The sequence below is a fragment of the Drosophila rhopaloa genome, unplaced genomic scaffold (genome assembly GCF_018152115.1).
Source record: "Drosophila rhopaloa isolate 14029-0021.01 unplaced genomic scaffold, ASM1815211v1 contig_3, whole genome shotgun sequence".
Lineage (NCBI taxonomy): Eukaryota > Metazoa > Arthropoda > Insecta > Diptera > Drosophilidae > Drosophila > Drosophila rhopaloa.
In genome coordinates this window covers 19,049,255-19,062,500 of record NW_025335123.1, presented here as the reverse complement: position 1 = coordinate 19,062,500, position 13,246 = coordinate 19,049,255, and the positions used below count along the sequence as shown (strand labels likewise).

Below are 13,246 nucleotides of genomic sequence, written 5' to 3'. Positions count from 1 at the left end.
TAAGAGATGGGTTGGGTCAGGGGAATATACATATATCTCCATATCCTCGCTTATGCATGTGCCCGATTGCGGTTGCTGTTTGCCGTTTTTGGTTAATCGGTAAATCAACTGAAAACATGTGCCTCCGACAGAGTGTCCTTGTTCCAGGACTTGTTGTGGCTTACCCTAAGGTGCTGCGGAAGTTCTAGGTGGATAAGTTCTAAAGTTGGGCGAGAATTTACCTGAAGTTGGTTACTTATTTTTGCACGTATTAGGTATTTGATAAGTTAATGTATTTGGAAAAATGTGTGACTATTCGCACTCTACTTGGTAGTCTAGAATTTTTAAATATAAATACATTTTAGAATGGCTTAGTTTTTATACTCTATAAACAGTAAATAGTATCAAGTAAAAATATTTAAATTTAATTCGAGTTGGTTGATAAATATTTACTTTAAATAAAATAAATAAAATTTAGTATAATGAAATATAGCTAATAATGAAATACTGGAAGTTATGGGTATATGTATATATTATAATTCTCTTCTTATGTATTACAGAATCATATCCTTTTCTATAAGTACCCATAACTTCCAGTATTTCAGTATTAGCTATATTTGATTATATTTTTTTAAGGGATATCCCATAGCTGTATTCTCAATGCTACCCCTATCATCCAACGACATCTGTCAACTGGCGAATGTCCTGCGAATTCCCTCCAACAGATGGACTCATTTCGGTTGCTTTAATGCCTGCCGTGTGGTCTGTGGTTGGGTGTAGTCGTGGTCAGCTGAGTTTCATGGGTTAATGAATCGCTGTGTGCCCGGGCTCTTAACCCATTTACCCACACCATCAAACGCACACTTAAAATTGACCATATGCAAATTGCGGCAATTTGAACTGAAACAAAAAAGTTATAAGTGCAACACCATGAAGAAAATACTTTTTTTTTTGATGCGGGCTCTTTGTTGCACCTGTCAAAAAATATTTAAAAAAAATAGAGAAAGGGTGCTGTAACCATTTAGCTAATAGCCAATTAAGTAATTAAGTCGTGGGCGGGGGGCGTGGCAGTCGGCGCACGTGACAAGTGTAAATTGAAGGTTCGGCAAAAGTGTTTGACGCTAGAATCGTTTTGTCGCTGTATTTATGAGTTGGCCATCGATTAGCGCGGAAAAGCGCGGAAAATGCGAGGAAAAGATTGTGGAAAAAGAAATGAGGGGGAATGGTGAGAAAAAGGAGCGACCCATCGTCCTTCGCCTGGCCGACGTCCTTGGCTCCTTGGGCTGTGGGTAATTAAAGTCACGTCTGCCGTCTAATTAGTTTTGACCCAAATTACCCGACGAAGCATTAAGGAAATGAATTGCACAAAAAATCCAGCAACAGCGGCAAAGTGCGAAAAGAAATTTGTGAAAATGTGATTTTAATAAATGCTGCAAATCAGCACACAGCGACAAATTCTACACAGAAAATTGTAAAGTTGTAAATTCTTTTAAAAGAACTTAAGGCTTATTGGAATCTTTTGCTCAGAAAGTATTGTTAAGTTACGTTTCTGTAAAATCTTATAAGTCAAAAGACAAAAATGAAGAATTGTTTTATAATTCGATGTGCTAAGATAGGGTTTTGTAAGAAAATTTGCAACATTGTTTGCTTTTATTTCATACTTTGTTGGGACTTATTATTTTTTTCTGTGCACTTTTAAGAATCAGACCTGAGAAAGCAAAATGTTTTAGAATCGGGCGGAACGCTGGGGAACAAACTGTTTTTTCCCTCGAAATTACAAATTACAATTTGCGGCTGGTTCTAAGGTCATGACATACATTGGCCCTTGCATTCCTCATCCGACCCCGCCCCTTTTTCCGAGGGAAAGAGGCGGAAGAAGGGCCTGAGGTGGCAGATTCGCAAAAGATTTCTGGCTTGAATAATTGTCGAATGACAGCATATTTAGCACTGAGTAAAGGCATAATCAACAGCTTAAAAATGTAATAAAATAATAAATATCTGTTACATTGTATTTTAAGGATAATATTTAAAGGAAATATTTAATAGATTTTCATATAACAACTAGATTGCTTACTAAGTAGTTAAATATTTCTCAAAATTCGTTTCAATTGTATTGTGTGTTACTTTTTTAACTGTTTTTTTAAATTATAAAAATTTTGCATTTTGATTAGATTTATGTAATTTAATAAATTATTAATTTGGTTTTTAAGAATGGCAAAGCTTATTTTCAGGCCTTATTGCTTTTCCATTTAAGTGTTTTTCATGTGTCAGAGAATATTATTATATGGCATTTAAAAACTTTTCTATTTGTAATCCTCATCAGTCGGTTTAATTGTCCCACTGTCACTTGTTTTCCATTTGCACTTAATATTTATGTGGCATTTAAAATGAAAACTTGTTTTGGCAATCCTCAGGAAATCCTTATTAATTGTCCCACTGTCACTTGCTTTCAAATTCGCATTGCAAAAACGCAGCTGTCGCCGCAGAGGCGTGAGAAAAACTTGGGCAGGGCCAAAGGCTGTAATTAAATCCAGCTTCAATTTATGATGGGGCCAAAAGGGTGGTCGGTCTCCTAGGGTGGACCCAAATGGCAGACGGGGGGGCATAAAGAAATTACACAAATCCATCAAGCCACGCAATGACATCAGAGGCGATGGCGATGGACTCGTGACTCCGGGGCCCAACCCGTTTTCCAGAGGAGTGTGGATGGAAATGGAGTAAGGAATGGGGAGTAAGGAAGAATAGGGCGGTCAGGCGATAATTACCACAAAGTCCCACCAAAAGGGGGCGGGGCACATCGGCATACGTTTCCGGAAGTCGTCTTCTTGGGCCGTTTGGCTGTTAATTCGGTTTCATGTTTTCCATTTGAGGCGCCATTCGCCGGCGGCCATAAAACTCAACAGCAACATCAATGTGGGGTCCTCCATTCCGGAGGCCACATCATCATCATCATCATCAGTATCGTCAGTATCGTCAGTATCCTCGGTATCGTCAGTATCCTCAGTATTCTCAGTATCATCAGCATCATCAGCATCAGCAGCAGGATCCCATTCTCTAAGCATCCTCGCCCTCACCCATCCCATTTTGTCATCGGATGCCCTCATCTTTTTGTGACTCGTCTGTCAGCGGCATGGTGTCCATTGTCCAGACAACTTGTTGTTGTTGTGGTCCAGAGTCCAGAGTCCGGGATTCTGGATGCGGTATGCGGGTCCACGATTCAGGTTTTGCTCTTTAAGCCCGAATAGAGGAGACCTCTAACCGCTGTCTCCGATTTTATTCCGCATTTAATTCCATTTCCATTGTGGTTCGGCCGCAATTATTTTCAATTTGCTAGATACTCAAAGTGGTAAAGAAATTTTAATCAGAGAAGCAATTTATTACATATTTGTAAGCTGCACCGGAGTTAATTAAATACTTTACCTATTTTTTTGTATTTTTCATAATTTATTTTAAAACAGTTTCTGTTTAAAATATCAAGTGGGTAAAGCATCTTTAGATACTCTTTTAAAATACCTAAATAATTTAATATAAAATATTAAAGATTAATATTTGTTTGCTCAAAGTTTTGTCCATCGAGAAACAACCGCCTTAAAGCTGTGAAACGCACTGTCTTAGTCTGAAGATGAGTAATTCCTTTGTCATCCTCAGCTGCGTTGTGTGTCTACACTTAATTTCACTGCAAATTAAGTTGGCTTTGTGGGTTAAACACCCGCCCCCTTCCATCCCCCTCCCCCTTCCCCCCCCCCCTTTCCCACACAGACAAAAGGCAGATAAAACTACAAGGATTCTGCTCCTGCTCAAGGCTTTGTGTCAGACATCAGGTGCAAAACAGTTTCTATTTTCACAACTTTTAGTATAATTAATTCAAATGCTTTCCATAAAAGAAAGTGGGGTGGAGGGTGGAGGGGAGGGGGGCGGAAGCAGCTGCGGCATTTATGCAAAATAGCCTTACTTACCTTTTTTCCAGTTGCGTGAGTGTGTGAGCGGGTGTGAATGGGAGTGTGGGTGTGAATGTGAGTGTGAGTGTGTGTATCTCCGGAAGAGTTTGTCTTTATTAACAGATTTTTGTTCTATTTTTCTTTTGTAATTTTTTGTGCTGAGGATAATGGTAGCTGTGACCACGCCCATGTGGGCAAATGGCAAAACTTCTAACAAAATACACTTGAAAAAAATGTACTTTTGTTATGATGTAAAAGATAGAGCATTCAAGGCCTTTGTAAATTTAAAATAATTTAATAAACACATTTCTTGTTATTTTACTAATCTTAAAACCTGATTTTAAAATTAATAAATTGAAGTTTAATGGTTACTAATTTAAAAATATTTGCATTCACTTTAATTCTTATACTAAAGCTTTTGCTGTAATTAAAAAATGTATATAATTGACTTGTGGACTACACAATATTTAAGAACAACCGATCTTAATGTAATTAAAACCAGGATAAACTCCGATATGGAATGCGTTTGTTCGAGTTCAAATTTCTCTACCCAGCTCTACCTTAACTTTTCTCCGAATTTCCCATACCATTTACCCTGACCATAATCGTGATGAAAGCTTACACACAAAAGTTGTTAAACTGCGTGTGGCTCCTGGGGAGTTTTCCAGGGGGGGATTGGCATTGGAGGAGGAGGACTTGGAGGACTGGGAAAAGGAGGAGGAGCAGCACTCCTTGGATTTTAATGGCCTGGCTGGGATGGGAACTGAAACAGCAACAGGAACATGAGCAGGAACAAGGCCAATTACATTGACCGAGGGCCAACTCGCGCGGTGGCCATGAAATCGGGCCGATAAGCTATCAGGGTTTTCCGGATTTTCCGCCCCCTAGTTACTCATTAGTATGCATTGATAGTTGGCCTGAATGGGTGGGGCATCGAAAAGTAATTGAAAGGGATATAAAAATTAATTTACGAGCTTTGCACGCGAATCGAGTTTCCCCCATCTCACTCGAATTCAAGTTGCGCCACGTGTGTATTACATTTTGTGTGTGTTTGGACTGTAATGCGTATACACCTGTCATGGATACACCTGTAGATAAGTCCCACAGCAGAGCCCAGTGGGTATTCGGTTGCCCTGTGACCTGAATGTGCGACAAGAAATAATGTAAGTGAAATGCTGGAAAAAGAAATTACATACCACAACATACGAAATAAGGGGTTATGGAATACGGTCATTAAGCATTTCATATTTTATTTAAATAAGAAAAAACTGTCTTAAATATGTTGTATTTATTTTGACTGCAATGATACTTTCTTACAATAGACAAGCAATTAAAATATAACTCAGATTGCTATTTTTTCAGGATTGTATAGTCAGTTAAAGTGTTTAATTTTTATTATCATGTTTTAAAGTTAGGCCATTGTTAACCAGCTTTGTAGTTACCTTTTAAGCTAAACATTAATGGTTTGAAATTATTTTTTTCGGTTAGGAATTAGATGTTATTACAATGATATCCATGTGTTGCATGGATAAACCAACATGCAACTTGTGTACTCATGCCAAATCGCATCCAAATCAATGTGAATCTCCAGAGCGAGACAATTGAAAGTATTTTTTCGTGCCCAAGTGAAGTGCTCGTTCCTCGTCCTTTTCGTCCTGCCGTGCGAATAACTGACTGGGGGCATCCTTGTCGCTGACAGGCCAACCATTTTGCGGGTGTTCATGTCACGGCAGCAACAGCTGAAAAATAAACGTTCTCTGCTCCTCTACACACTCACACACACACCAAACACACACCAACACACACACACGGGCCACGTGAAGACAAACACTTGAAAATGAAACACCACTCGGCAGAAATTTTCCGTGTGTTTTCCCCCCCCACGCGTTGTTTTTTGTATTTTCCAAAAGATGCTCAAGTTGCCACAATAGCGAATGGCGAATAGCGACTGGCGACTGGCGAACGGGTGCGATGATGATGATGATGGCAACACTGGCAGACGGAAACACGTGCAAACCCATAAATACAGGGCCAGATAGGAAAAAGGGGCGGGGCAGGGCGGGGGAAAGGTGAAAGGCGGGGAAAGCGGAAAGTGCGGAGAAAGTGGTGGGCAAAGGTGGCAAGGTTTCGGGTTTTCCAGTTTCTCGCTTTGCCAAATAAACGTGCGAAAAACGCAGCCAAAAAGAAAAACTAGACAGCTGGAAAGGACCCTATAGATACCCTCCCCAAAAGCAATATGTCCTGCGAAAAGCACTGGGAAAAAAAGGGGCAGACATTGGAGACTTACAAAATAGGTAGATTGCTCCATATTTTTTTTTGTAATACCCCATTTCCACTTAGAAATAAATGAATGCAGGTTATATTTTATTTAAAGGTATACTAAGGCTCTACAAAAATATCTTACAGCAAAATTCTAAGATACTAATACTAAATTGTATTTAATTTTGGTTGAAACTTAAGGTTTTTATTTTATTTTATTTTTCTCTTGAGTCGATTCTTTATTTGTTTTGATATAACTTTAGAACTTTAGACATGTTTCAATCTAAGAAATTCATGCACATAGTTGATAAATTGATTAATGCATTTTGTAGTCACCTAGTAAATTGAAATCTAGGCTGCTGGATTTCTTTGAGTGTACGTATGTTATCCAGCTGGGGTTATGAAAACAGTTAGCTGACTTGGTTGGCTGGTTGCATTCCAGCTGGTGTTGTTTCAGGTTCACCTTTCCACTCAAACCGCTGCGGGAAAACCGAGAAAACCCGGTTGAGTGGGTGGAAAAGCAGTCGCTGGCGTTTTGCGAAATGTGTGCCACAGATTGCAGCAACTCACGTGCATCCTGAGCAACTTTTCAACATGTGTTTGTGTGGGGATCAGATGGAGGCATCCTGATGGCGCTTGAGCCCCATATTTTGCACTTTGACGGCTGCCAAGCCAACACGAACGCACACACTCACCCACACTGAGTGCGAAAAGTGTGACTACAAAGAGCCGGGAAAATAAATGACTTCTCATGGACTTAAATTTGCCTACTCGCCCCTCATCTTAGACCAAAACTTAAACTTTAGTTGACTTAAAAGATAATTCTTATTTATTTACATATGTTTTATTATTAAAATAATTATTTGGATCAATTAGAATGTGTTTTTTTGTGGCCTGCCAGTAAAGGTGATTTATTTTTGTACACCACACTCTGACTTTTAAATATAAATACCTAGGAAACGTTATTTGAAACAAAATCGAAAGAATAAAAGTGATATTTTTTTAAAAATATTCAAACTACATAAATAGAATTTTAGAAAATACCGAATATTATTTGCTTATCAAATATTATATCTTATAAAAACACTAAAATAGTGAAGAATGGGATGTAGCCAAGAAATTGAAGGGGGAATAAGTATGCCTCTAAATTTAGGTACGCCAACTAAACGCCACCACTGTTCGCTGCTAAACACATATTTGTGTAGATGACTGTGGTGATGCGTTGGTAGGCGTGTCATTACCTTTGCGCCACTGCGATAACCAACCTCATCAGCGTCCAATGCCGGTGGCGATTTGTTTTACATTCCGTTGCCTCTCGAGACCGAAAAACCCAGCCACCAAACGACCCTCTGACCCACCCAACCACCCAGCACCCAAAACATCCAGCCCCCAAAAAAACACCCACCCACTTATCCGCATCACCTAGTTTTTGGGCATTGTGCGTGTGTGTATTTGTCAGTGTGTTTGCAGCTCACCAAAAAAATGGCAGTCCTTTCGAATAAAAAAACAAGTTAAGCATATGCAACACAATTTTTCATGGAATATTTCAAACATGGAAATTTGATTGGTTTCTGCTCTCAACAGATGCACCAGCATACAAAGTGCATTTGCACTGCAATTTCTCAATGGCGAGAGTGAAAAACCAAAGTCGCCTAAAAATTCACGGGTGTAAATAGCTGCTTGCGACTTGTAAATACCCATTACGTTATTTTGTAAATCATTAATAATTGGGGTTTTATAATTCTATTAAAATTGTAAAGCAGTCGCAGAAAATTTTATTGCTAAAATTTACGAAATATATGTAATGAAAGGTATATATCTTATATTAATCAATTTAGTACAAAAAAATGTCTTTATTTTTATGTTTGCTTCTTTACAAGCTCAACTGACTTTTATTTTTAAAACGTATAAGCTTAATATACTTGGTTAACCTGCAGACTATACTATATACTATAAAGAATATTAAACTTATAAGAACATTTTGGCAAGAAATGGTGTTAAGTAAATTGAACAGGGTATCAATTCCGTCGATTTGTGGTGAGCACCTCATATTCTGCCACTTTGTCTTGGCCGTTCGCATACAGAACGCAATTTATTATGCAAAATCAAAATATGTTTGCCAACTCACATGCATGAGAACGCAGAGTGAAAAAAGAAAGCAGCTGCAGAGGAGGAGAAATGTTGGAGTTTTCGTGGGAAAGCAGGAACTTTCGATGGGTTTGCAAATTCCTCTGACCAAACTGAAGCGACGCCAAAGTCCATTGTTGTTGGGGGTCCGGATATTTTTATAAAATAATGTCAACAAAAATCCAATTTCCTTTCACCTTCCCGTTTGAATATTGCGCATACTTATGGGGATGCGACCAGGAGAAGTCCAGGAAGTCGCGAGTCGAGTCCTTAGAGTAGGGTATTGTGAATGCAGGATGGCAGGATGCCGAAGTGCACTTGACATTTTACTGGGATTTCGTGACGAAAGGAGCTCACGGCTCGGCAACCGCAGGAGCGAGTCCTGTTTGGAATGGAATGGCATGATGGCAAGATGGCATGGCATGGAATGCATTTCCCGCCCGACTGCACGTCTTCTGCTTGTTTAGTTAAGCGCCTTCGCGTGCCATGTACGTGCATGCACTGGGAGAAATACCCCCGCCCCGCCATCAATTAGCATCCGCTCGTATAGAAAGTGAGAAATTGCCAAGCGGTTTTAATTTATTCGTGGATTGCATGCAATCCAACTTGTTGAGCGTAACTGGGTTGAGGATATAATATTACGCAGCGAAAAAATGTATACCCAACTTACCTAAACATTATAGTTGTGCTTAAGACTATTATATTATCTAATATAAAACCAAAGAAGTATGCTAATGGATTTTGTACATTTAATATTTATATGTAAAAAATAATAGCAAGAAAACAAAAAACATGAAAAATATTTATCATAAACAATTTAACATTTGCCTAACCTTTCCACAAACATTGAAATATTTACCTTTTTACAAATTAATAGAATTCGTGAAATAAAATTTAGACAAATAACTAAGCTTTTTAGGATTTAACCTCTATTGATCTAGTTTAATATTTATGTAGAAATAAACTTTAAAATAGGATATTTTTCTAGTTGATCATCCGCATGTTTTCAAGTCAATTGCAAGAGATTTGTATTTGTTTTCGTCATAATTTTGTGCGGTTTGGCTTCCGCTGCCGTTTACCTTTCAAGCGGCATATCCGCTTTCCTTTTTCCGCCGCACTCCATCATGACGGAAAATCAGGATGAAAATGGGGGAGGGGGATGGGGGATGGGGGATGGAAGGAAGCCGACGGAGGAAACTCGAGACGCAGCTCGCACACGATTATTGTGTATTGTTATAATAAAGTTCAGCTTCATTTCCTCTGCCGTTCGTCGGCGGTGCTTCCATTTTTCATGGTCCCCGCCCAAGACCAATATCAAGACCAAGACGAAGAGCAAGCCCATCTTAGCCGCACGCTCAAGTGCGTCTAAGTATGCGAGTCCTTTTGTTGTCCATGGCCATGGATCCATGGATCCCTGCACTTAATTTCCCCACCATGTTCACATGACTGCTCCTCGTCGACCAGCGCCATCGGAGAAGTGTTTAGTGTTTGCCCTGCACTCCAGTTTTTGCCCAAGAACCAAGTCAGCCACCTGACCTTCGCTCCGGATTCGAATGGAGCATGCCCATGCCCATGTCCTTGCCCATCCTTGGCATTAAATGTCCTGGGTTGGCGTGTCGCTGGCCCATTTCCCCGCCACTCGCCTCCCCTCCCCTCCCCCCCGTAAATTGTAATTTATTTCAATCTCATTTTAATAGATATTTATGCTTTGTTTTCCATTCGTCGTGCGGCGCTTTTAATGCTTACATTTCCGGACATTTCAATAAATTAAGTTGCTCCCCATCCATGGAGAGATGCTGCCGTTGTTGTTCCATTTCTGCACTCGATTTGTTGACAGTTGGAAATGAAATTGCTGAAATGGGAGTCGGATTTCAGGTGGCCTTAAGGCTGTCTTTTTGCATACACACAGTGCGTATGATCGATATTTGGGTAACAAGACTTTAAAGCTCTTGGGAAAAATTGAACAGCAATGTGAGAAGGGACTTTTGAAGACAGATAGTTTGATTTATTAGTGGTATAAATTGCTTAATTTGTGTTACAGACCTAAGCGTTGAATACAAGAAAATATATATTCACAAATATATATATTAACATCAATACAAAATATGCAAATCTAAAAATAAAGGCAGTTAGTTTTGTAAAATTAAGTAGTTAGTTTGCAAGAAAATAATTGAATTAATTCTTGAAAGGTTTAACATGTTACCTTTGATTTATTTTAAGAACGTTATTTTTATCTTATAGTGTCAAATGTTTTTACTTAATCTTTCAAATAGCAATGCAATCCTATAACACTCCTTTCAATAATATCAATTATTTTGCACACTCTGAGGTTTTGGGTTATTTGAATTGTTGAACAAGAAATAAAATCAATCTTGTCCACTTCAATTAAACTAATCGAAATGCCCTACTTCTCTTCAATTTTTTGATGGCAGTTGAAAAATGTTTTTACGACTTTCCGTTAGTGACAGGCACTCAAAGAAATTCGTAGTAGCTTAAATGCTTAACAAACTAACGACTATTAAAAGGTTTGACAACGAGTCTAAAGCGAATAAAAACTGGCAGCAAAGTGCTCCATTTTTCTCGACTCGACTTCCATTTAACAAGAAAATCACATTAGGCGTTGTTGTTATTGCCCGCGGGTTGCAGTTGCACTTGCACTTGCACTTGCACCTCCACTTGCAGTTGTTTGCCAGTTTTGTTGCACGTGAAACGTCGACGGCAAAATGGGTGAAATGCATAAATCATTTGGCAAACAGGTGCTGGCAAAGAAGGCAAAAGCAAAGGCAGCATCGACTGCAATTTTGCGAACAGCCAGGACGAGTGCAAACATACGCAGCCACACACATACACACACTCACACACACACAAGGACACACATGCGGGGGTGTCCTCGACAGGGATGCCAAAAGAAAAGCTAGAGAATTGGGCAAACAAGTATTTTTTATACCTGTTTTTTAACAGCCAATTATTCTGTAGTAAAGTTTAACTATGATTAAGTTCTTAACTTGAATAGGTTGTTTTTTATCCAGAATTCTTCTTTTAGTCCCATTAACATTGAGAATAGTTTATTAAGTATATTTTTTATAATCAAAAGGTATTTTATATATTTAATCAACAACTTTTGTAATTGAAATATTCTATGATTTAAATATTAGTTGATGGAAAACTCAAACAAGAACTGATCTTTATATGGGAATAAAAATCAAGTAAAATCATTATATCGAGATAAGTATAAAGAGCTCCTTAAATTCTACATATGATTATTCACTTTTGGTTTTTTGTCCTTAGATGAATGGAATTAATAAAAGTATTGCCAGAAATATAAAAATTTTTAAGCTGTCGCTTAAACATTTCCTTAAACAATGGCTACAATAAAGTATACAATCTTGTAAGCCCGCAAGAGTTCATTAAACGGGCAAAGTAAAATGCCAAACTCTTTTGGGCGAAAAGTACAACCATGCAGCACTGGTAGTGGATGGTAAGGATGCAGGTCCTTTTTGCTGTTCCCGCTCCTGTTGTGCACTTGCATAAGTCTATCAATAAATAATAAATTTTTACTTCATTGAATTTGCAAAAGCAATACGTTCGATAGACTCCAAGCCGAACGCACCGTTCGCAGGGGCTAAAGGATGCCGAGGATGTCGAGGATGTGGAGGATGTCGAGGATGCTGTCGGTGCTCCTGATCCATTTGCCAGTTGCCAGTTGCCATCGAACCATAAATGATGCAGCTGCAGCTCCAGATGAAATCCATCGCAACGGCTTGCAAATGTGCGAGCGAAATTCTTTCAAAAATAATGCTCCCCAAATGGGATTCCACTCGAATCGTTTATTGTTGAGCGGTTAACGGGCAGCAAAGGAACTCTGAAGTAATGCCTTCAGTTTTGGTAATAATGAGTGGGAAAAATAAACAAGTTCAATTTTTTAAAGAAGAAATTATGATTTACGGGCAAAAATATGTCTCTCAGTTGAGGTTGTTGATTATTAGGAATATATAAAAACTCTTTGGTTCTGACAAAAATAAAATCAAAGGTCAAACTTAACCATTAATTTTTATTAAATTAAAAAAAACATTTTTTCATTGTAGTAATTCTTAGATAATGAAGTACAAATCATCAGATTAATTAATATATTGGAGTTATCCTTAATTGGAAACTTATTGAATGGAGAAGGATAAAATAGTTTTTCATTAAGTACTATGGAAACCCTGATAATTGTTTTTTTTAATTATAGAAAAACAAACATTGTGACTTGGTTTTCTTAGCTATTTATTCATGTTTTTGGGGCTACCTCAGGTGGATTAGTGATGATGCAAATGGCCAGTTGGTGGATTGACTGTTGACCCTCGTTGGACACTCCTCCTCCGGACTAATCACAGCCGGGGGATTCGGTGCGGGCGCCTTCCATGCAGGGATACGGCTTGCAAATGGTGTTGTTGGGCGCCTGCGGTCCGTGATCCGCTCCCGTTCCCGCTCCGGTCGCTTCGCCCGCTCGAGCGGCGGCTGCCAGGACCTCCACGGTGCTATATATGTTGGCCACGCCCACGATGACCATGCCGCCTGCCGTTCCGCTGGGCACGCCCATGGGATCCTGGCCATCCGAATGAGCTGCGGGTGACGACTTGGCCTGCCCCTCCGGCGGTTGGCAATTCGGGGAACATTGCTGGCCGGGAATCTCGGGAATGGCGCACGCCTTGCTGGGATGCGGACCAATGTAGAACGGATTGAAGGGCTTGTCGTCGGACTTCAAAGTGTTCATGGTGGAGAACGGCAGGGGGACCAAGGGGGGAGGGAAGTGAAAAAAAAAACACGGAGTTATGCAACGGACAAATTTGGAATTTTGGCTAGTTTCTCGAACTGCTCTCTACGAGGTTGGCCCCAAAACTGATCTGAACTCCCACACTGACAGCATCACCCATTTGATTCTTGGCACGCCGCCTACTTTT

General features: G+C 39.4%; 2 protein-coding genes across 2 annotated transcripts in view; one reads left to right on the top strand and one right to left on the bottom strand.

Moving 5' to 3' along the window:
- LOC108050018 overlaps window positions 1-13,246 on the top strand; it is a 78,723-nt gene that overhangs the window by 34,254 nt on the left and 31,223 nt on the right.
- Window positions 12,553-13,169, bottom strand: LOC108050019. The gene has a single exon (XM_017131500.1). The coding sequence runs from the start codon at window positions 13,057-13,059 to the stop codon at window positions 12,670-12,672; it is 390 nt and encodes a 129-aa protein (XP_016986989.1). The 5' UTR covers window positions 13,060-13,169; the 3' UTR covers window positions 12,553-12,669.